This window comes from Zootoca vivipara, chromosome 10 (assembly GCF_963506605.1).
Source record: "Zootoca vivipara chromosome 10, rZooViv1.1, whole genome shotgun sequence".
Classification (NCBI taxonomy): Eukaryota; Metazoa; Chordata; class Lepidosauria; order Squamata; family Lacertidae; genus Zootoca; species Zootoca vivipara.
The window spans coordinates 37,461,276-37,487,013 of NC_083285.1; the positions used below are offsets into that span (position 1 = coordinate 37,461,276).

Sequence of the window (25,738 nt, forward strand, 5' to 3'; positions counted from 1 at the left end):
AATTGGGTTCAACTAAGGGGTCCTAAGAACCTTTCCAGCTTAACTTCACAGTAAAAAAAAAGACACAATTGTTTTCTAGAGCACACCACCCATTATTTCTTTGGCATGCAAGACATGTGTAGCCCACTGCTGCATGATAATGATCTGTGGTTTGGGACACCTATGTAACGTAAGCATGAGAAGAGCACTTGAACGGAGTATATCCCGTGCTCCAGCCAGCCAAGGAATAAGGCAGGAGAGGGGAGAAGCTGACACTTAGCTCTGTTCCCTTCCTCTTTACAGCTTCCATGTATGTCACAGTAGGTTGGGCTGCTGCACTGCTAAATAGGTAAGGAAATAAAGGTCAAGGACCCTTGGACGGTTAAGTCCAGTCAAGGGTGACTATGAGGTGAGGCGTTCATCTCACTTCAAGTCGAGGGAGCCAGCGTTTGTCCACAGACAGCTTTCCAGGTCATGTGGCCAGCATGACTATACTGCTTCTGACGGAACAGGACACCATGGCAGAAGCCAGAGTGCACGGAAACACTGTTTACCTTTCTGCTGCAGCGGTACCTAATTATCTACTTGCACTGGTGTGCTTTTGAATTGAAGCAGAAGCTGGGACAGAGCAACGGGAGTTTGAACTGCTGACCTTCTTATCGGCAAGCTCAAGAGGCTCAGTGGTTTAAACCACAGCGCCACCCGCTCCCTAGGCACTGCTAAATATCTACTGCTTAGCAATAAAGTGCCTCAGGTTCTATGTGCTCAAGGATCCTTTCCCTCCTTTCAACTTCACTCCATTTCCAAGTGTCTTATGTTCACTACCTCATCCCCAGGCTCACCACACAATCTGAAAACTGCTGATCAAAGGAACACATTGCCTATCAAGTTAATCATGTCATTCACAGACATGGGAGTCATTTTAAAGCACACAGCCTTCTCCAGCAAATCTATTTTGCATAAATTAAATTTTCTAACACTTCTGAAGCAGAACACATCTCAGAAAGGTCAGTAAGCATTAAGAGCTCAACTTTGGAATGCTCCAAACACACTCATGGAGAAATCGTTACCTCATAAATGGACAGAAAGCTAAACATAATCTTTATAAGATCTTCACATTGAAAGAGAACTTAAAACTGTGAATGAAAACGTAACAGTTTAAAACAGACATTTTTAAAACTAAGTTGTAATTAGGTTTTTAAAAAATAAAATAAAAAATGTGCTTAGTGGATATGTGAAGAAGATTACACATCTGAAAAATTATGTCCTATATAAGAGAAAAGAAGATCATAGTCTGACTGAAGACCCTTCTTAGCCAGCATGTTGCTCATGAAATGAAGGGGAGTATGGAGATTAGAACAAAAGTTACTGGTTATTATTATTATATAAATAAATAAATTTGTATAAATTTGTAAAATTACAATATAAAAACTGACAAAATACATAATACAAGCAAAAACAAACCAATAATCCTCCCTCCCACAACACATTTAAAAGGCCAGAGGATGTCAATCAACCAAAGGCGTAGTTGAAGAGGAGTGTTTTTGCCTGGTGCCTAAAGGTGTATAATGAAGGTGCTAGCTGAAGCTCCCTGGGGAGAGTATTCCACAACAGGGGGCCACTACAGAAAAGGCCCATTCTTGTGTTGCCCCCTTTGGACCTCTCGTGGAGGAGGCACACAAATAAGGACCTTGGAGACCTAAGGTCCTGGAAGGACAGATCCTGAAGCTGAGGGTCCAATACTTTGGTCACCTCATGAGAAGAGAAGACTCCCTGGAAAAGATCCTGATGTTGGGAAAGATTGAGGGCACAAGGAGAAGGGGATGACAGAGGACAAGATGGTTGGACAATGTTCTCAAAGCTACGAACATGAGTCTGACCAAACTGCGGGAGGCAGTGGAAGACAGGAGTGCCTGGCGTGCTCTGGTCCATGGGGTCACGAAGAGTCGGACGCGACTAAATGACTAAACAGCAGCAATAAAGGTCAAAACCAGCACCTTGAATTGCGTCCAGAAACTGATTGGCAGCCAGTGCAGTCGGGCCAGAATCAGTGTAATATGCTCAAACTGTCTTGTCCCAGTGAGCAATCTAGTTAGCATATAGTATGGCACTGTGGGTTAAGCCACAGAGTCTATGGCTTGCTGATCAGAAGGTCGGCGGTTCGAATCCCTGCAATTGGGTGAGCTCCTGTTGCTCGGTCCCAGCTCCTGCCCACCTAGCAGTTCGAAAGCACATCAAAGTGCAAGTAGATAAATAGGGACCGCTCCGGCGGGAAGGTAAACGGCATTTCCGTGTGCTGCTCTGGTTCGCCAGAAGCAGCTTTGTCATGCTGGCCACATGACCTGGAAGCTGTCTGTGGACAAACGCTGGCTCCCTCGGCCTACAGAGCGAGATGAGCGCAGCAACCCCAGAGTCGGACACGACTGGACCTGATGGTCAGGGACCCCTTTACCTTTTTTATATATACTACTGTCTGTGCAGGACAGACAAAACAGGTTTCTCCAACCTGCTGTCCTTCAGATGTTCTTGACTACAACCATGGCTGGGGCCTGATGGGAGTTGTAGTCCAAAAATCTGGAGAGCACCAGGTTGCAGAAAGCTGCTGTAATAACCACAGCAGAATCTTCTAACTGCTATACATGCTACTGGCATCACAACTTAAAGGTATTCCAGTTCAATAAGAGGAGCCACCACTCAAGTGGTCTCATCTATTATACAATAAAATAATTCTGAAAAGTAGACATCATCCAAACTTATCCTTGCAATCTCTAGCTTGTTATCAACAGCCTCATTTTTCAGAGCACCCAGAAGTCTTGCCAGCACTGACATCATTGATTGTGCTTGCCAACAGACATGTAATTAAATCATGTCATTCTAATTTCAATGGCATTAGAAACACGTATTTTGAATTTGGTGGGGGAGGGAAAAAATGGAAGAACCGACAGTCTGTGAGGAAAATGTTTCCAGAGTTTATCTGATGAACTTAATTATGAGTATTATGCGCATCATTTTCAAATTACTAAATGTAAAAGGCTTTCAGTTCTGATACTTAATTTGGAGGGAAATAACTAAAGTGAATGTCAAGGCTGCTTTTTGCATTCTTTGTACATAAACTCAAACAGGTCAAATGGGCAAGTCGTCACACAAATCAATACGGAAAATGTGTCCTGAATTGAATCTAAAAAGTAAAATTATAATTGTCTGGATTCTTTTGGACTTTCTTTTGGGCAACAACTTTGTAAGGTTCTACAATGAAGAAGTCAACTTTAAAAAGAGGTTTTGCCCTTGTATGTTAAAAGTATCAACTAGTTACATCATCTCAGTTTTGCTGCAATTTTTCTCCAGGTACATGATAGGATGGCTGGCACGCATACAAAATCTTATAAATGAAGGAAATTAAGTACTCTTTCCTCTCTTTGTTTACCATCATGCAAGATTCCGTTTGTTAAACAGGAAGACAGAAAAGCTGAAGAAGTCTAGAACTCTCCCATTGTGTTTAGTTTCTGAAGTGTTATGCAGATTAGAAAGAGGCAAGGGAAGGGAATCTGTGGCCATCACTATATGGTCAACAGTTAAATCACGTCCTGCTAATTACATGTTGTAGTCCAGCAACATCCTGAAGGCCACAAGTTCCCCATCCTTGCTGAAGAGTCTGCATACCAGAAAATGAAAGCTGACGAGGGCAAAACAAACTCCTGAAGAAAAGAGTTCCAAAATATGGTCACAATAGGATGTAGTGCTTTTTCCCAGCAACATTTGGTGCTCTTCACAACACAAAATCTGAGAATGTTTACTGTATTTAAAATGCCCTGGTACCAAAATCAGACACCTCTGTCTCCGAGCAGCAAGAGACTCCAGGGCTCCCAGCGTTAACACTCCAAATGGGAAGTCCTCAAAGCCATAGCTTTAGAGTCCGCCCACAGAGAAAGTCAAGCTTTTCTATCTAGTTTCCAACCCAGGCAAAAACTCAAACACAAACTAGCCCCCGGCCTATACTTCTCCATCCTAGAATGATGTGGCATTCACACAGACGATGTGGAAAAAGACCTATGGTCTGACCAGGTTTACTCTCATAGCTTCTAACCTCACAGATATAGATTTGGAATGGGCCCACATATATCATCAATACCACCCCCTCAGACCTATATTATATTTACATCTTTCATGTGTTTTTATATCACGATACTTCTGGGCAATTTTGAGCATCTGGAATTTTCAACACCATGCCTCTTTGGGTCAAACTAAATGTGCTTGGGATTCTCCTCTTACCCCCCCCCCAAGCTCTCTCTCCAGCAGCACCAGATGTCTCATTTAGGATTGGAATTACAACATTGGAAGTTTGCAGGTATCAGCTTTGGTGAGAGGGCACTTTTCAGCTGCAGGATGGTGATTGTGGTAAGAGTAAATTCTCCTGCCCCTCGAGATCTGCCACTCGAGAGTAGAAATTCAAAGGTGTATTTAATATCACATCTAGTTTGATCCTGTGTCACTCAGAAGTTTATATGTCAGCAGGTGTCCTAAGATAATTGAAAGGGAAGGGTAAAGATGACATAGCCCTGGGCTTAGCCTCCCACTTGCTCTGAGTTTAATTACACTCACCAAGTCACTGGAGGTAAATACGTTTACCAATAGAAAAGTGGCCTTTTGTTGTGCAACAGGGAAGTTGTGGGTGCCTCCAGAAAGAGACCTTCAATACTGAACCAGCTCCAATATTACCTTCCAGAGAGAAATTCCCTTCCATTCTTGAAAACACCTATAGCTGAGGAAAACTCTTCCCGCTCAGAGTAGAAGCATTTAGAGTCATGTTGTGACCTCCTTTCCCTACCAACTTCAGTTCCTCCAAGAGGGGCACCAGAAGGTACTTAAACTTCCTAGACTTTGTCCAGGAACCCCAAGTAAATTATGAGGGTTATGATTGTTTGAGGTGCCCTTTGTCAAGTCCAGGGAACTCAGAGGGTCATTGGGATGGCCAGAATGGTTGGACAATTCCGGGATTTACGGTGTCAATGACCATGCTTCCATCTACTCATTTCACGCTTCTTGCAGTACAGCAAGAATAGAAGGAATCTGAATTCAAAGCAGAGGAAAACTTATCCTTTCAGGAGGACTCTTCCTGTGTTCTTATGATGGGGGCATGCTATCCATTTCCCACTGAATTAAGGGGCAAAGGAACAGGAGATCTATGGGTTGCCTCCTCATAGCAAGCTGGCACTGATAAGCCCTGGAAAAACTACATGAATTCAAACAAACTAAAACATTGGAAAAGGAGGGAAAACTTAAGGAGAACAGAAGAAAACTGAAAGTGAAGCTATTAAGAAAAAGTAGACAGGTCTTAAAAATTAAGCTGACATGCAAAACAATCATTCAGTTTAAGAGGGCAGACTCAGGAAGTAAATGTGGCCATTCAAGCTGGTTGACCGTTCTTCTCTGGAAGGGTAAATTAAAGTACACTGTCCCTGCCTTCAGACCAGGAGAGTTAACCACTGCACACTTTGATATATTCACATACCAACTCTCTAAAGGGTTAGATTATTTATTTACAAGAAGCTCTCACAACACTATCAAATATAATTTGGAAAAAGCATGAAAAAAGTTAATTGCTACTTCAGTAACTACCAGCTAATTATATTGAACATCAATGAATTTACTCTAAAAACTAACTGACAAGAAAGGAAGTAGTTAAAACCAGGCAAACAAATCCCAACTCTCTTGTTAACATAATATAGTTTCCCATGGGGGAGTATTACCTCCATGGAAATCCTTCTGTGTATCCGGTTTCTGAGGCAAACACCTGTAGGGGATTGGACTTCATCAGACGACGTTCCGGAAGCTTGATCACTTTCACCATCTGACCCCATTTTCAGATTTTCATGTACAATATCTAAATCAAAGAAAACCAGCCATTACTTTACATTACTGTCTCTCAGTTAAGCAAGCACTTTGCCTTTATTGCCAACCAAAGGCAATGGAGGAAACTAATGTAGTACCCATTTTATCAGTAAGATTGTGCCCATGACAGGATTGTTCTATCTAAACATAAAATGACACCATTTCAGTCCATCAAGTCTTATTGACTTGAGTTTCTATTTTTTTAAATTGAAACTTCTTTGATTTGCTTGTCTTTGAATACCAAGGCTACCAATATGCAGTTGAGATAGCAAGAAAAATGAGTTTAGAATGTGTATGGTCAAAATCTTCTGCAAAGTCATACAGCTTCATATTAAGGATACATTTAAGAGGATACTGTATTTAAAAGCTGCTAAGAAAGAACATTTCAAGCGAGAGTAATATTCAATTATCAAACTACTTCAAATAATGGTGGTGGTCAACAAAAGAGGTTTAAAGACTGTCTCAAGGCAAATCTTAAAAAATGTAGTATAAACACTGACAACTGGGAAACACTGGGACAACTGGGAAACACTGGCCTGAGAGCGCTCCAGCCTTTACCAAAGGTGTCATGGGCTTTGAAGAAACTTGATCTCAGGACGCAAGGGAGAAACGTGCTAAGAGGAAGGCACGCTTGGCAAATCCACACCGTGGTCAACTTCCGCCAGGAAACCAATTTGCCCACTGTGGAAGGACGTGTGGATCCAGAATTGGCCTCCACAGTCTCTTACGGACCCATTGTTAAAATCGTGTTTATGGAAGATAATCTTACTCGGCTACGAGTGATCGCCGAAGAAGAAGAGGAAGAAGAAGAAGTTGTTCTGGAAATGGGTAACAGTGCAAATCAGCTCCTTGCACATGCAATAGTAAACATCAAATTGTGAATGCAACATTTACATGTATTTTTTAGTGTTTTTAAAAGATAGTAGGAAATGAGAAAAGCATACCAGAACCACAACTAGTCATGACTAAATTACATTCAGATTTGTATTATTTACCTCTAATGAAAACTTTATGAAGGAAAAATAGGGAAATGTCTAAAAAAATTCCTTCAGTAGCACCTTAAAGACCAACTAAGTTTTTATTTTGGTATGAGCTTTCGTGTGCCAAAATAAAAACTTAGTTGGTCTTTAAGGTGCTTTAAGGTGCTACTGAAGGAATTTTTTTATTTTACTTCGACCCAGACCAACACGGCTACCTACCTGTAACCAGGAAAATGTCTAGTTGTTGTTGTTTATAAAGATGCTGGGTAACTGTTAAGGTTAAAAGATTAAAAGATGATGCTGTTAAGGTGCTACACTCAATATGCCAGCAAGTTTGGAAAACTCAGCAGTGGCCAGAGGATTGGAGAAGATCAGTCTACATCCCAATCCCAAAGAAGGGCAGTGCCAAAGAATGCTCCAACTACCACACAATTGCGCTCATTTCACACCCTAGCAAGGTTATGCTTAAAATTCTACAAGGCAGAATTCTGAGAACTCCCAGAAGTGCAAGCTGGATTTCGAAGGGGCAGAGGAACCAGAGACCAAATTGCAAACATGCGCTGGATTATGGAGAAAGTTAGAGAGTTCCAGAAAAACATCTACTTCTGCTTCATTGACTACGCTAAAGCATTTGACTGTGTCGACCACAGCAAACTATGGCAAGTTCTTAAAGAAATGGGAGTGCCTGATCACCTCACCTGTCTCCTGAGAAATCTCTATGTGGGACAAGACGCTTCAGTTAGAATTGGATATGGAACAACTGCTTGGTTCAAAATTGGGAAAGGAGTACGACAAGGCTGTATATTGTATATTGTCTCCCTGCTTATTTAACTTATATGCATAATTCATCATGCAAAAGGCTGGACTGGATGAATCCCAAGCCGGAATTAAGATTGCCAGAAGAAATATCAACAACCTCAGATATGCTGATGACACAACCTTGATGGCAGAAAGTGAGGATGAATTAAATAACCTTTTAATGAGGGTGAAAGAAGCTCAACATTTTTTATGTTGAAGCTCAACATAAAAAAAAACTGGTCCCATCACCTCCTGGTAAATAGAAGGGGAAGAAATGGAGGCAGTGAGAGATTTTACTTTCTTGGGTTCCATGATCACTGCAGATGGTGACAGCAGCCACAAATTTAAAAGATGCCTGTTTCTTGGGAGAAAAGCAATGACAAACCTAGACAGCATCTTAAAAAGCAGAGACATCACCTTGCTGACAAAGGTCCGTATAGTTAAAGCTATGGTTTTCCCAGTAGTGATGTATGGAAGTGAGAGCTGGTCCATAAAGGAGGCTGATCGCCGAAGAATTGATGCTTTTGAATTATGGTGCTGGAGGAGACTCTTGAGAGTCCCATGGACTGCAAGAAGATCAAACCTATCCATTCTGAAGGAAATCAGCCCTGAGTGCTCACTGGAAGGACAGATCCTGAAGCTGAGGCTCCAATACTTTGGCCACCTCATGAGAAGAGAAGACTCCCTGGAAAAGACCCTGATGTTGGGAAAGATGGAGGGCACAAGGAGAAGGGGATGACAGAGGATGAGATGGTTGGACAGTGTTCTCGAAGCTACGAACATGAGTCTGAGCAAACTGCGGGAGGCAGTGGAAGACAGGAGTGCCTGGCGTGCTATGGTCCATGGGGTCATGAAGAGTCGGACACGACTAAACGACTAAACAACAAAACTGTTAAGAGGACTTAACAATGCTTTTGTCAATGTATTCCAGTGAGGGAAATGTGAACAGACTACGGTATTTTTCTTAGGGACACCAAATCTATGATTTTCAAAGTAAACAAGGAGTACTTTCTTGATGAAACATAAGACTGTAAGATAAAAGGCATATCTAGGCCATTCTGAAGAATTCAGTGGTGTGAATTATCTTGTCATGCTGCACATTATTTAACAGATTCCTTTTCAAAAAACGGAAGAGTGCATACTTCTCTGGATGAAAAATATAATAATAAGGCACAAGTCTACAACCAAACAAACTGCCCTAGAAGAAATAATCCAGCAACACAACGGGCTGGTTCATATGTAAAATGTAACCATGGTTTACTGCAACACAGAGAAGCCTCAGTGAGTCTAAAAAGGGTGTTGGGCTTTGCGTGCTGCTCTCTCCCTTCTCCTCTCATACAGTCAAGACTTATGCCAAGAAAAATTACAGTTTCAAAGAAACTCAGTTACAGGTAGGTAGCCGTGTTGGTCTGCTTAGAGTTATGTGCAATCCTGGAATATTGGTTAAAACAAAGGTTAACTGCTAACAAGACAACTTCAATCCATGGTTTAAAACAGGCATCCCCAAACTTCGGCCCTCCAGATGTTTTGGCCTACAACTCCCATTATCCCTAGCTGACAGGCCCAGTGGTTGGGGAAGATGGGAATTGTAGTCCAAAACATCTGGAGGGCCGAAGTTTGGGGATGCCTGGTTTAAAACATGTCAGGGGGCTCTCAGAGGGTCCGCGGGAGGAGGGATCCCCGGCCCCTCCTCTCCAGCAGTACCTCTTCCAGCCAAGGTAGCAGTGGGTCCAATGAGGAGGAAGGGGAAACGGTCAGCCAGGAGGGAAGAGGGGTCAGCAATGCTAGCAAGGTGCCCCTGCACCAATTCAGGGAAGGGGGCTCAGAGAGGGAGATGCAACTTCTGCCGCCCCAGTTGCGCAGAGGTGTCAAACACAAAGGGGGGAGGCGGCGCCTGGGGGTGCCCAAGTTCTTACGTGGGGGTGGAAACGGAAGGGGGCACTCCCGGATTCTGCGAGTGACTGAGATGGACGTGTTTTCGTAGCTGTGCGTTGTAAATAGTCCACAATAATACTGTTAAAAGACAGTTTGGAAGCTGGCGTCATTACTTGTGAGCAACCACCGCACGATCCTGACACATAAGTTACAAAGTGTTTAGTCTAATAGTTTTCTCAAAACTTTAAATAATACTTGCTGCTGCTGTCACAGCAAAGCAGCTGCTCTTCAGGGCAACCTTGTTGTTGTTGTTTAGTCATTTAGTCATGTCCGACTCTTCATGACCCCATGGACCAGAGCACGCCAGGCACTTCTGTCTTCCACTGCCTCCCACAGTTTGGTCAGACTCATGTAGGGCAACCTACCTCACCCACAATGTCTCATTCTGGAAGGACCCTATGTTCCCTAGGAAACTTAAAGCGAGGCATTGCTGGTTGGAGGCCCTGAAGAGACTTGGTACACATACACTATAGGCTCTGCCTCTGGCAGCAGATGCAAAATTGAATCTCAAAATCAAGGTGGGAAGAGTCATTTTTTTGCTGCTATTCTTTAACATATTTGGATTCAGAAAAAATATTGCCTACTGCAATTATTGATCTACTGCAAATCACCCAGAACCTGGCTGATCTTCTGCCCAACTATTGTTTGCTTTAAAACAGGATTCCTCTTTTGCACCTAACAGTAAGTCAAGATTCTTTGAAATTGAAAGTAAAACTAGTCAGGCGTTCTCTGAGCTGCACAGGATGAGAGCGGGGTGAAGATTATACCCACTATGGAAATGCATACATATATTTGATTTTGACAGAAGCTAATTTCCTTTAGTATGGGGTTACAGGCTGCTTTATGTTCCAGGCAAATCATGTGCAATCAATGTGTGGGAGAGGAGAAAGACTATACCTGTTCCACCTGTGCATATAAACTGTTGTGTACATACATAAGTCCAATCAACATAGGCCTAGTTATGCAAAAGCCACATTAGACTATATGCAAGTGCATCCATTACATATAATATCCAATGTGTGTTGACTCAGGTTTAGGTGACAAAGGTGATGCAATCACCTGCTGATACTATAGGCTTTGTGCCATTTTAAACATTTACTTTGTTATTTGATTCCCCACCCCCCAATAAATGCTACTTTAGCACTATGCTCCCATAACAGAAATGGATAGCTAATTAAATAAACCCTGATGCTACAATGCCTAGATTCTAGCACTATACACTAATAAATACAATAGACTATGTATTTTGAAAATAATTATCCATCCAATAATGATCTAATAAAGGAGGTCCTACAATTTCCCATTATGTATTCCAGTACTGTCAACTAAATAAATATTTATTTATTAGTATTGTAGGGAAAAGGAATTAAATCAAATCCAGGTACAGAGTTTATAAATAGGCCTTTGATACAATAAAACATGTTTGTATGTGTATTGTCACATATATGTTTAAATAAATTACCCTGTTTCTCATATTTTAAGACATACCCATAAAATAAGCCATAGCAGGATTTTTAAGCATTCAAGGAATATAAGCCATACCCCGAAAATAAGACATAATGATAGGCGCAGCAGCAATGCCGGCCGCAGCAGCAGGAGGAGGAAAAAAATAAGACATCCCTTGAAAATAAGCCATAGTGTGTTTTTTTGAGGAAAAAATAAATATAAGACATGTCTTATAAGATGAGAAACACGGTATATGGAAAATGACTGAGGAAGGTGAAGGCTTTATTGAAAAATGCCATCTGCAGATTAAGTAGTTTTGTCAGACAACAAAATATTCGATCACTCCATTGTTATAAATACGAAGGATTCTTCTGTGAGTAATGGCACCCATTTTGGCAATTACAGTGCTTAAGCTTCCAATTCAGTAGAAGCTAGGTATAATGACTGCTGCAGTTTGCTAAGCTGGAGTAGCTTCTGTTTGCAGAAATTTATTTTTATAGCCCTAAATATTCTTGTATCTACTTGAAAATAAAACAAAAAATGCACTTTGTATTAATTAAAAAGTCATGCATGGTAGATGTTATTCCCATTATGCAAAAGAATGAATTTAATACAATTGACTGGGTGAAGTAGTGGCAGATGCAGGAAATTGACTATACCAACTGAAGTCCCCTTCTGCTTATCAGACAAAGCTGTACTCTGTTCATAGGAATGACTTCTATATCTTGAGCTTATTGACATAAAATTACACCTCTGGGAAACCTAATTCACATCTGCAGACACAAAGAACTGGCAAGCCTGCCAGTTAATTTCCATACAAAGAGAGTGGGGGGAAACCTGCACTCATGAATATTTAAGCAATATTCCAAGGATTCAGTAACATAAAAGCATGTAATTGATTCAGACAACAAAATAATTGCAGGAGGAGAAATCACCATAAGTTAGGAAGGAGACTGTAAAGAATGGATTGGTTATGAATCTTGTGCAAGCGTTTTTCACAGCTGTCATCTCTCGCCAATGGGCTGAAGTCTGGCAATATCATCTTCCCACCACCATCAACAGTCAGTCCCAAATGTTTCATCACAGGGACTCATGATTTACACTCCATCTTTATTTTGATTGCTTCAACCACCAAACGTTACTGCTATCTTAAGCTTCATTTAAGAAGGAAGCCGACAAGGAGATGACAACAACTGCAGTTTCCATTTAGAATGTGTAAGTATACAGAAGGATGTATACCTTGAGATTTCTCGAAGCTTCTTTTGCGAAGCACCATAACGCCGTGTACATGCTTTGTGGCACATTCTGGTCTGGAATAACTGGGCCTTTCTGGAAGGGTGACAGTATCCCTTGATACTGTGGGGCTCTTGAATCACAAGAGTGAACACCCAAATAGGGCTTTACAACACCATCCTATTCATGTTTACTCATAAGTAAGTCACATTGAGTTTAATGGGACTTACTCGCACCTAAGTATGCACAGCACTGCAATCTTAGCGGCCTTTAAATACACGATTCTATGAACCGCTGGGCTCCTGTCAACTGCTGCCAATAAAGTGGCACTTGCGCTGCTCCACTGGCAATGTGGGCAGAAGGCCGCCAATGGTATCCCCAACACAGTTCAGTGGATAGCAATGAAATGGAGTGAAGGTGACATCAGCCTGGGATTTGCAGGATGCTGAGTTGCTCTCACAGCTGGTAGGCATCATGACTGATTTGTTCAGCCCAGCTCCACACCTCCTTTCTGTTGCCGCCACTCTGAGCAGCCAGGCTGTAGGTGTGGTGGTAGCTCCATGACTCCAGAAAACTCGGCGGCAGCGGCAAACAATTTGGATTGTGGTCTATGTGAGGGATACAGTCTACCTTCCCAGATGTTAGCCATTCACATGCAAATGTTTTATAAATTAATACTTAGAGTTTTGATTTGTTTACTGCTTACAGTTGTTGTTTTGCATCCAACCAGGATGCCATCCTACATAGATGGTGTCCACTAGTTTTATTTCTATTACTATATTAGAAATATGATTGCCTTACTGATACTCTAGAGTGTAGAAGCCATAGAATCACATAATGAATTGATAATATAAGGACGCATTACCTAATCTGCTTCCATTCCTTGGCATTGCCATGAACGAGCCAAGGCTGCCACCAATAACACTGTGTGGTCTTCGTAGCGGAGGCTTTTTGAAGGATCCCGTGTACTGGTGAAGGAACGAGTGCATACTATGGGATGTTGGAGGTCTGCCATTCTTCACAATAGGCTCTGAAATTTGCCAACACCAACCAATTCATCCCACAAGCAGGAAATTCAGGAACATGTTGAGAGAGATAGAGAAAAGAACAGAGTTACCACACAGTCTGCTTACAGCGGTATTTGAATGAGGTTCAAAATATTTGAAACCTGGAAGGTAGATCATCAACGGTGAAGCACACCACACAAAAAGAAAATGCACAATAAAAAATGTTCGCTTTCACTCCCCCCTGTGCACAGAAGCTGAGCCAGAAAAACTCCCTAAGCATAGCTGAGAGCCAGAATATTGTATAGCCTAGCAGGCATGCAGCAATCACAAGATATAGGCATTCAATTCACCCCTGTATCATCAAGGTCTTGTACAGATTGACACCTCTGGCTCATCGCAAAGGGAGAGAAAGCAGCTGCTGCAGAGGGTTGAAGAGAGCAGCAGTAAGTAGGTGAACAGAAAAAAAATCAGATGTCCTTCCTTTCAGGGGTAGTGCAAAGCCATCACAGCATAGAGTCCACAGTGAAAAAGAAATCTGCATGTTTGCTGAATTTGCATAAATTTAAACAAGTTGCACCAGCTTTTCCTGATGAATAATGCTAAAATTCTGTGCCCAGGCAATTCACATTTTTAATGCAGGGTACATGCAGCCCTGTGTGTCATCTCTCAGACAATGTGGCTGGGAAGCTGAAGGAATCACATTCTTTGAAAGTCCTGCCTAATGGACTCATCTGAAAAGGTTCCAACCTTAAGATGGCTCATATACATGCAGAAACAGTAATATTCCATTTTGTGAATTTAGAATACACCAACATAAGCATAGCATAATAAATATATCATCAAGTACCTTTTTAAAAAAACAACCATAGAGAAAACATGGTAAGAAAACTAAATGGCCTCAGATGTTACTGAATTACATAAATTTATTCAATTAATACATCAAAGAACCGACACTGTCTGTTAAAAAGCCTTAAGATATTCATGAAATACCTTTGATTAAAACTAAACAAATCTGCAAGAAACAGATTGTTCAAAAGTAATCCCACACTGACAAGTTTTCTTCTTCTATTAGACCTAAACAGTGAAAAGTCCAATCCTATGCGTGGAAAGTTTATGAGCTTTTGTGAATTTTTGGATCCATAATTTAATTGAAATAAGTAGCCAAATTTCCTCAAAGAGGAAAAAAGCACTTTTTAAACTGCAAAGTGTTTATTTGCTAAAATGCAAGCATATCTTTGTGTCACTTCGTTGATTACATTTTTACTCTCATGTAGGAACACATTAGTGTGATCTGTTTACTTTCAGCAATATACTGTATACACATACTTGTATTGTAATAACATGTTCTTTTCTACAAGGAGAAAACTGTAACAAATTATTCCTATGAACTGACCTGCTTTCTATTTTGAGTTAAGCAGAGGGCAGCTCAATTCATTACAATTCTCTACACAGGAACAATTCTTGTTTAACCTTGTACCCAGGACCCTCACATCCTAGGAATGTGATAATGGCAACTAGGAATGTGAAATGTTTTTTCAGACCTATTCATTTCTCTTTCCTGAGGGACAATCCAAGTAATTTTAAGGCAAGGTACTGTATGTGACTGGATGAAACAGGTACCCCTGCCTCCTATATTACCCTCTTGAATAGCACTACCCAAGCAACAAACCAATGCTGCTAGCATTCTTTATTGCCCTTGAAGGTATCATATACCCTACTTATTAGCACCTCTCTGCCTCCAGAAAGCAGGGCGTCCTGCAAGCTGGGAAGAAGAGTTCACCAAGGCAAAGGCATTGCCACTGTTGTAGAGCTTCTTAAGCACAACACTGTCCAAAGCCAGGCCGCAGGAAACCTTCCAAGCTTAAAGGCACAACCTTCAAGCTGACAGAAAATGTCTGAGAGGACTGACTGAGTGGCAAGAGAGCCCAAAGGAGGGGGAGCAAGCTGGAAGAACAAAAGGAGCAGGGTCAAAGGGCAGGAGATGGAGAGGGACCAAGGGAAAGAGAAAGGAGAAAGGCAACTTAGCATGGGAAGGGGGTATGTGGGGCAGCAGGAACGGAGGGCAGTCAACCTCTCTGGCCTTTGTTCTCCGCTTATTATGATTCCTCCTAAGTCTCCGCCACTATCACGTACTTATGCACAGCGCAGACACTGGAGCAATTCTGCTTGCCTAGCTATATTTTCAGAAGCTGTGAGTAGCACACAGTGAATCAAAAGTTAACGCTGTTATTTCATATTGTCTCTTCTACATAACAACCCTGTAAGACAGGGTGAAACATGATAAAACACCTACGCTCAACCACTTCCAGACCGTAGTGAAAAGCTTCCGACGGCTAGATGGACGTTAACAGGGTTGTTTTTTTATATAAAAAGGCACATCCTGTTGTTCGACCACAATCCATTTGTGCTCATTAAATAATCATGTTCATGGTTTCCCTTTGCTTCTCTGAAGCAAAGGTGACTAGCTCATTCAGTAGAATTTTGTCTCTCTCAAGACAGACAGATGCCAACAACAGAGCGTGAGACTCTTAATCACAGGATCGTGGGTTTGTGCCCCACGTTGGGCAAAAGATTCCATGTTGGGCAAAAGATTGCACACTGAAAGATCCATTTCTTAAAAGTGTGCAATGAGTATTTTGTAGCACTTGCAACAGTGCCGGTTTTGCAGATTAAATAGACATATATGGGCTGAGGCAATCCCACAAGCATACTGGTATATATTTAACTCCCTTGTTGATATTTGGTGAACTGCTTCTTATGATGAAATCATCTTACTACTTTCCCACAGATCCCACAAAAGCATCTCTGGATTATTAAGATTTACATATTCTGGAACCTAGCCATCAAGGGAATGGCCATAAACTTTATTTCTGTGTGTCAAGAGCCTTTCCTTGGCAACTGTTCACCACAGCAGGATATTCTGGTCCTCTAAATGAGGGTGATGTCTACCCAGAATTTGCGACTGATCAGAAAACAGCTAGGATACTCTAAGAGAAATCAATTCAAGATGACTTGCAGGAGCCTTAAATTAAACAGTAACAGATCTCAGAAGGGGAAACGGACAGGTATTAACACAGCTCTAAGTTTCTTTGTGGATTATGGAAAGCGTATAAACAACAATTTCCAGAAAAACAGAAGTGCACTCTCTAAATACAAAACAAAGCAGTTGCTTAGGAACAGAATCAGGAAGCATTTCATATAGCAAGATGCTTGGCAGCCAAGGGACAGAGAAACTCTCTGGTGAAATGTTCAACTGTAGTCATATAGATTTATATCTAGCTATAGATTTATATCTAGCTGTGTACAATATGCGTGTTGGACTTTGGATCAACAACAAGCTTTATGTTGCATGCTTTACCATGAAGATGCCAGCAGTGCAAGATCTATAAGCAAAGGCTTCAAGCCAAACTGGAAATAGCAAAACTGGTCCTTACTGGTGCCTTAGCACCAGTGCCCTGGGGAGCTCACTTTGGTGCTGTTAGCAGCGGTTTGACTGCACCCCTGGAGGTGCACTTTCATTGTCTCTTGAGACAAACAGATGCCAACAGTAAATTATATCCCTAACATTTATGGAATGTGTCCTCTGCTCCCTGCACCACCTTTTCCCAGGTGGTCAGTGCAGCTTGAAGCTTCCAAAATGTGTAAATATAAACAGTATATTTGAAAAAGGCTTAAAAGGCCACATAGTCAAAAGGACCGGTAATGCAAAATCTCATTTGCCAGGGTTAAATCTACTCCACTTCCTATCTGACTAAAAACAACAACACCAAGAGTACACTGTCCTTCGCCCTCTTGTTCATGATTTCCTTGCAGTACTTTGTGATGCTCCTCCCCCTTCCTACACACTCTTCCGCCCCACACATAATGTTCTCTTCCCTTCTGCTACTATTTGTTCCTTCTTCCCACAAAGCTTTGCTTTCTCTATACATACAGTTACTTAAAAATGAGAGTTAGCAGCAGGGTTCTGTTCTCAAAGGCCTGAGGTGACAGTTCTAGCCATGACTTCATGAATGCCTTTTATACAGCAGCAATAAACATAAGAGTTCAATTTCCTTAGACAAGCACACATGTGGGCCAGGATTTGGCTGTGTAATGGCAAGTCAATACAGTATTATTCATTCTGAATTGTTGCAAGAGGAAACGCAGCATGTGAGCAAGGAAGGATATTCTGCTCTGAACACACACACACATGTATATTTAATGCTTATGTATATCAGAATAATACAGTCTGAGAAGTTAAGCTATGCCTTAAGAAACAATCCTTCAGATAGTGAACTGTATAATTTGACTCATTCTCAGGTCTGAATAAGGCACGCCCACCTTTATGCAACTTCTCCTTTTCTATATAACGCATCACAACTAGCTTTCCCACATGCATAGGAACTGTGACCACTACTCAAATAATCTGCATGAAATTAAGAGAACCATAAACACTGCTGAAGTGTCGTTGACAATCTTTGCTGCAGCTTCTACTCCTATAGAGGTAAACTATTTCTTATACAGTGGTACCGTTCTTAACCTGAGATACCACTTTAGCTAATGGAGCCTCCCACCGCCACTGCCGCGCAATTTGTGTTCTCATCCTGAGGTAAAGTTCTTAACCCGAGGTACTACTTCCAGGTTAGCAGAGTCTGTAACCCAAAGTGTTTGTAACCCAAGGGGTTTGTAACCCGAGGTACCACTGTATATATTGCTCAGTCTATTAGACTGTTCATCATAGCTTCTTCTAAGCTATTGATCAACAGTTACTCGCCAGGATCCCAGGCAGATGTCACTCTAAGCCAGTTAACCAGTTGCACAAAGAACGGGATCTGGGGCCTTGTGCATGCAAAGCACCACTGAGAGACAGTCTTCTGCCATATTATGCAAATTAAAGAAATATAAATCAATTAAGGAAACATGTATGGATGTGTGTGAAGAATTTGGATTACCTTGGCACAGAAATTTGAAATACCGAAATCTTCCTAGCAGTAAGACACTAGAATCCCTTCCAATTTTGTTGGACTACCGATTCCTGCTGCCCCAATTCACATGATCATCAATGAGATGTTGTACAATCAATCTCATCCGTTATACTACAAAACACCACTATCGGACAAGCCATGCACACTGTTCAGTGCTTTTAAGAAGTCATGAGTTTGGGAATTCAGCTTATGCTTTCTAAACAACTCATCAGCTGATATTTTACACAGCTGCAAAAATAAATAAATTGAAAGCAGTATTATAAACACAATACTGAATACCATAATTTACAAGGCAGTAAATTGGAACAGTACAGAAGTGGCAATTCTGCTAGTTAAGTATGAAATGATACCACATTTTTGCAGCTTCATGTGTTAATGATACAAGGCTAGACCCAAAGGCATTTTTGAAGCATTCCCATCAAATATGTAGTAACTCGACCTTAATAAATATATTTAACATATATTACTTGCAATTACTTCCGAAAGTAAAGATACACACTTGTTATTCTAAATAAAAACGTTAAAACTAATTTAAATTCATCACTCTTGCTGCAAGTAACTTTTTTCATTAAAAGAATAACAGTTTTCATAAATACTTGATAAAATTTAAGCAAAGCGGTTATTTTTACCGTTATCTTTACTGCTGTTTTCTTCAATAGTCATTTGTTCGGCCAGTTCAGAAAGTGACTCATCAATCGTCTGGCTCCCACGCAACGTTAGGGAAAGTCTCCTCTTGAACTTTTTCATTCTATCTGTAATACGTCTGGCTCAAGGAAGCCTATTAAAATAAGAAAGTTGTTATTTTAAACACTTGTTTCAACCATAAGAAAAAAATGTGTTTAGTGCTGATTGCTTCTATCAATCTAAACTTTGTAAGGTCATTTTAACAAAAGAGCTAAGTTTTGAACTTTTGAATTTAACACTGCTTAATGTTTATCTCAGTTCTATTCTGGCTTATCTTGGCTTGTGGTGGGTAAGTTGTAACAAAATAAAATACCCCATTAAAAGAAACCACACATTTATTATAACACACCCAGAGTCTCCGCTTTTTAAAACCAATCAAAGTTTTACAGGGTTAGACTGACAAATCTCTAGAAAATGGTAGTTCCACAACTGTGTTGTGACCAACTAGAATATTCTTCATCTATGTGTTCCTGCTGTCCAACTTCATATGTAGATGGTGTAATTTTAAAAAGTTACATCTTATGGGTTATGATGAAATTTAAGGGAGGTCTAACCAATAGAAGCACTTCCTGGGAGATTTGACTGTGTGGAACAGGCATCCCCAAACTTCGGCCCTCCAGATGTTTTGGACTACAATTCCCATCATCCCTGACCACTGGTCCTGTTAGCTAGGGATCATGGGAGTTGTAAGCCAAAACATCTGGAGGGCTGCAGTTTGGGGATGCCTGGTGTGGAGGATGGGTTTGGAGGAGAGTTTGTATACACAATTCTGTTGGGACTGGAATAATTACAAGTGAATTAAAGCTCCTTCAAATTAGAAGGAACCTTAAGTGGTGCACTTTCAGCTCTCCAAATGTTGTTGAACTACAATTCCCATCATCCCTGACCATGCTTGCAATGGATGATGGGAACTGTAGTTCAGCAAGATCTGGAGAGACAACGGTTCACCACTGCTGCATTAGATAAACTTCATGCAACAGCCTTCTGCAGCAAAACCAGAACACACCTTTCACAATTTTCCAGTGAGATCGCTCTCCTACACAAGCAGGCTGGGTGGGAGATCAAAAGCGCAATGAGGGCAATCCTTGATGGATGTGGTCAGAACAGATTTCCACAAATGTCCTTTCCGGGTCACTACAAAATTATTTCCTGGTGACAGTCCGCCTAACCCCAACAAAACACAAGAAGCTCCCCCACTCCCAAGCTATAATATGCTCTCATTCTTTGCTTAGTTGAAGGGATAGACTCTGACCCACTCCCGTCTTCTAGCATATACACAGGACTCAGGGAAGAGGACAGCAGAGATTTGTGGCAATTCCCCTTAGCTGAATTCAAATGCTTCCAAATCCCAGTACAGGCTTACTGGGCATGAAATATTACTCCCCCATCTGTATGACAATCTCTCAAGGTGGTAGGAAAGCAAATAAAGCAATTAGAATAACATGGAAAGGGAAAAGGGGGCGGGGTGGGATAATATGGCTTCCTATTGAGAGCAGGCTGGGCCAGCTTCTCCAAACTATTTGCTCACTTTTTGATGGACTTGTTCAAAACTGGACCATGTTTCAAACAGAAGTGCTAGAAATATGAAGGCAAAGCAGATCAGGAACTACAATAAAAAGTTACCGTATTTTTTAATTTTAATTTTATAAAATAGTAAAACAGGAAGATTTTTCTGTTTGGTTATAGTTCTTGTGCTTAAGATGAGCCATCAATTATGGAAAATCTTTGGGACTAAAGTACAATGACGTGGAAACATCTTCCACATTAGAACCAATGGAATGTATGACTTATTCCTTACTTCCTATCAATGCGCAAGAAAGCATTATAAAACAAAGGGTAAATTAAGTCCAGAGGGATGTTCTGTGTGAGTCTCATTGTGTTGGCGAACAGACTTCGTAAAAGTATCTGATTCATGTGCTGTGGCCAGTTTAAGTATTTTAAAAATTAGTTTATGAATCCTGCGATCCTCAGACCCAAACGTTGCATTAGAAGAAAGGCATGGTTGCTACTCCCTTCTGTTAGCTTCCCATGTTGCTGCAGTAACATTTGAAACCCAGAGATGAAATGGGAACGCAAGACATATTTACTTTCCATACCTGGCACTTTCAACCAAGGGGGAAACCTATTCTATTTTTGAGTTGCAATTGTTTTTGATGTGCAGAACATGGGCTGAGTACATATAGTTTTTAGTCCAAAGGACCCATAATGTTTAGGCAGATACTGTATAACCACATACAAATTATACTCCTTTCTGCAGAAGTCTGAACAGCAATACAAAAAGACTCCTACAGGCAACCTGCCCCCGCACCGCCAAAAAACACTGCTAATCTGACAAAGATACATTTGTTTCACTGGTATCCAAACACAAACTAAAAGAATTAGAATTTGGCAAAAGAAATACAGTATACAGTCATACCTCGGTTTAAGTACGCCTCGGTTTGAGTATTTTCAGTTTAAGTACTCTGTGGACCTGTCTGAAACAGATTAATCCACTTTCCGTTACTTTCAATGGGAAAGTTCACTTCAGGTTAAGTACGCTTCAGGTTAAGTACAGACTTCCGGAACCAATTGTGTTTGTAAACCGAGGTACCACTGTACTGCTTAAGAATAGCTTTGAATCCATTCTGGGCTCCTTTGGGAGGAAGGGTGGGGATATAAATTTAATAAATAAACAAATGCAGCTCAGAACTGAACTAATGCAGCATTTAACATCTGAGTTTTTTCAGGCATACGCTGCTGAAGACTGGAAATTTATGCAAAATAAATAAATAATAAAATGTAATATTCAAGAACCAGCCCCTGCCAGTAACCTGAAAATGAATGCCCTTCATTATATTAAGACATTGATAGACGTATTTGTTTTCTAGTGGAAACTAATTCCATTTCTAGGCACAATACAATAGTAAATGGTACTGTTGCTGGCTAAAGTGTGAGGTACAAACACATAAAAGGTTGTGTGCAATGTAGCTACAAGCTGAAGTCATGCAGAGGTATACTTGTTCCACTGGTGAAATGTTCTCCACCAGCAGAATTCTGTGCACAAAAATAGAGAAAAAGCATAAGCTGGTTGTTGCTGACTTTGTGCAACAGCTTGCAGAATCTGTTGGAAGACCAGTTCCTGCTAGCACACCTGCTGTATTCCTCTGTTGTGGAACATTAAAACTCACAATGAACACTGGATATAACCCACTAAATTCCACACTCTAATCTGACTTCGATAGTCTGCTTTTCTATGAAGCTCTGATTGCATGCTACCAGTGCCTCAACCTCATGTGGCAATGATGATTAAGCTATCCCCACAATGTAGATGCTCCTCTTTCCCACAATGACTTAGCCAACTTCTAGTTCCAGAAGCTGGAAGACAGCAAAAGAAAGCTCATATGAAGATCCTGCGGTGTTTTTGTACATCCCAACCTGAGCCACTTTCAACAGTCGGCCTTGGAGTCAACAGGCTGCAAAGGATGGGGTCATGCAAGTCAGTGCACTTTTACATGGAAGTGTTTGCCTTCTTCTGCAGGGCTTTCATTCTCCCTACTTGCAAAGCTGTTGAAAATTAACAAAGCAAGTCATTCTTAGCACAAATAGTTATGGTATCAAATACGAAGAGAGGCAGCTGTAATTTCAGACAAAGCTTCATTTACACGGCATCCGCAGCTATTGGCAGCATGTGATAAATGTACTCAATTTTTTAGGGCCTGCAGTGATACAATTATGATGTTAGCTGATGGGCAATTATGTCGTCTGCTGTACAGTGGTACCTCGTGTTACGTACTTAATCCGTTCTGGAGGTCCATCCGTAACAGGAAACCGCTCGTAACATGAGGCGTGCATTCGCTAATGGTGCCTCCTGCTGCTGCCATGCCGACGGAGCACAACTTCTGCTCACATCCCGGGGCAAAGGTCACAACAAGGGGCATCTACTTGTTGCGTAACCCACATTGCGTAACCCACAGCATTTGTAAGGGGGACGGTAAGTAACATGAGGTACCACTGTATTTGTACTACTAGCTATACAGTGGTACCTCGGGTTACAGACGCTTCAGGTTACAGACGCTTCAGGTTACAGGCTCTGCTAACCCAGAAATAGTACCTCGGGTTAAGAACTTTGCTTCAGGATGAGAACAGAAATCGCACAGCGGCGGCAGCGGGAGGCCCCATTAGCTAAAGTGGTTCCTCAGGTTAATAACAGTTTCAGGTTAAGAACGGACCTACAGAACGAATTAAGTTCTTAACCTGAGGTACCACTGTATAAGAGGCTACATTCATGACCTCTCTTTAGTGGACAGTTTTACAATAATCATCCCCACCCCCCCAAGTTTTCAGAGCAGTGCATACTTGCCTCTGAACAGAAAAAAAGACAGCAGGGTAAACTAAAGAGTGTTACAGAGTTCAGCTCCATGGGCATAGCCAGGCCTTTTGTTGGGGGCCAGAACCTCAGTTTACTATGTATTTTTTTTTTGGTTTTTTTATATATATTTGGGGGGGAACTGCCCATCCCTGCCTCCCCTGGCTACGCCCATGTTCAACTCTGCTGTCTTTCATTTCATTGTAGGGAGGGGTAGCACATCTTGCTGGCATAGTGTTCAGCTTTCAAATTTAAAAAAGGAAGAGACATATATATGGTAATAATCAAGATGGCCCCTGCTGCCAGACACAGTTCTGTCTAGCGCAAAGCCTTTATATTTCTATACCAAAATAAGCCTGCTTCCACCTGCTTCTCACTCACCTAGCTGATCTGACTCTCTGAAGTAACATGGGCACAACAATTTATACCAATCTAAAAATCAACAAGGATAAATGGGCAGTCCAATACATTTCTGGAGGCATAGATGATACAAAGATTTCTTATACATGTGACAAATCGGACCCCTAACACAACAGACCTAGGAAGAACAACAAAATTATGGGTATTAATGTCTGTCTGTGACAATAAACAGGAGAAGAACTTGTAATTAGTAAATGAAAGCCATGCCATCTGTATAAAGCAACAGAAATGACCCGAGGCAGCAACAGAACACTTGAAAACTCATGACCAGTAAAAGCAGACACACACCTTTAATGATGTCACAGTTCCAACAGAGTGTGGAAGTTCTTTCCAGGTAACAAATGCCTTTTAGCAGATGACTAGTGTGCTGCCAGAGCTGACGGAATTATGAGAAGAAACTATTGCAACATGGTTCCCACCCCTAAAATCACACACTTGGATCCAAAGGCACCCTTTTTCAAGTGGATGGCGCAAAATGGCCTCTCTGATTTCCTCCTACTCCTTGCATCCACTGCAACTTCCTGAGGCTACAATATGCTGCTCTCAAGATATCAACCCCTAGATATCAACAGCAACTTTTTGGGAGGCAGTAGCCTCCTAGACAGAGCCCACCTGCATGTTTTTGTATATAAGCACTAGTACTTGAAGAGATGTGCATATTTCCAATATAAAGAGGTGGGGAGAGACAATGTATAAAACGTGAGCTTGATCATCATTTCACTTCTGCTAAAATCCAGTGAAACATGCTTATTGCCCTCCAAGAAGAAGAGAAAGTGGAGAGTGTATGTCCAGAAAGGGTGTTGTTGTTGTTTAGTCGTTTAGTCGTGTCCGACTCTTCGTGACGCCATGGACCATAGCACGCCAGGCACTCCTGTCTTCCACTGCCTCCCGCAGTTTGGTCAAACTCATGTTCGTAGCTTCGAGAACACTGTCCAACCATCTCGTCCTCTGTCGTCCCCTTCTCCTAGTGCCCTCCATCTTTCCCAACATCAAGGTCTTTTCCAAAGATTCTTCTCTTCTCATGAGGTGGCCAAAGTATTGGAGCCTCAGCTTCACGATCTGTCCTTCCAGGGAGCACTCAGGGCTGATTTCCTTAAGAATGGATAGGTTTGATCTTCTTGCAGTCCATGGGACTCTCAAGAGTCTCCTCCAGCACCATAATTCAAAAGCATCAATTCTTCGGCGATCAGCCTTCTTTATGGTCCAGCTCTCACTTCCATACATCACTACCGGGAAAACCATAGCTTTAACTATACGGACCTTTGTAGGCAAGGTGATGTCTCTGCTTTTTAAGATGCTGTCTAGGTTTGTCATTGCTTTTCTCCCAAGAAGCAGGCGTCTTTTAATTTCGTGACTGCTGTCACCATCTGCAGTGATCAAGGAGCCCAAGAAAGTAAAATCTCTCACTGCCTCCATTTCTTCCCCTTCTATTTGCCAGGAGGTGATGGGACCAGTGGCCATGATCTTGGTTTTTTTGATGTTGAGCTTCAGACCATATTTTGCACTCTCCTCTTTCACCCTCATTAAAAGGTTCTTTAATTCCTCCTCACTTTCTGCCATCAAGGTTGTGTCATCTGCATATCTGAGGTTGTTGATATTTCTTCCGGCAATCTTAATTCCGGCTTGGGATTCATCTAGTCCAGCTTTTCGCATGATGAATTCTGCATATAAGTTAAATAAGCAGGGAGACAATATACAACCTTGTCGTACTCCTTTCCCAATTTTGAACCAATCAGTTGTTCCATATCCAGTTCTAACTGTAGCTTCTTGTCCCACATAGAGATTTCTCAGGAGACAGGTGAGGTGATCAGGCACTCCCATTTCTTTAAGAACTTGCCATAGTTTGCTGTGGTCGACACAGTCAAAGGCTTTTGCATAGTCAATGAAGCAGAAGTAGACGTTTTTCTGGAACTCTCTAGCTTTCTCCATAATCCAGAAAGGGTATGGGGAGGTAAACAGATTTGGGAAACATCTGACCTGACAGGACTTCCAACAATTTAAATGCATTCCAAGACCACAATTCTCCCCCCACCCCAACACCAGGATGCTATAAACTTT

General features: G+C 41.5%; 1 protein-coding gene across 3 annotated transcripts in view; it reads right to left on the reverse strand.

The window, feature by feature from the left end:
• Positions 1-25,738, reverse strand: part of CDK17 (cyclin dependent kinase 17) — a 74,735-nt gene that overhangs the window by 25,360 nt on the left and 23,637 nt on the right. The window contains exons 1-4 of one of the 3 annotated variants that reach the window (XM_035126753.2): positions 19,922-25,003; positions 18,861-19,009; positions 13,126-13,290; positions 5,727-5,860 (exon numbers count right to left, since the gene is read on the reverse strand). In XM_035126753.2, the coding sequence (XP_034982644.1) occupies positions 5,727-5,860; positions 13,126-13,290; positions 18,861-18,978 (417 nt within the window). In that variant the 5' untranslated portion in view covers positions 18,979-19,009; positions 19,922-25,003. Of the gene's footprint in view, positions 1-5,726; positions 5,861-13,125; positions 13,291-18,860; positions 19,010-19,921; positions 25,004-25,738 lie in introns of those variants that run through there. The other 2 variants (XM_035126752.2, XM_060279710.1) reach the window with 2 other exon arrangements.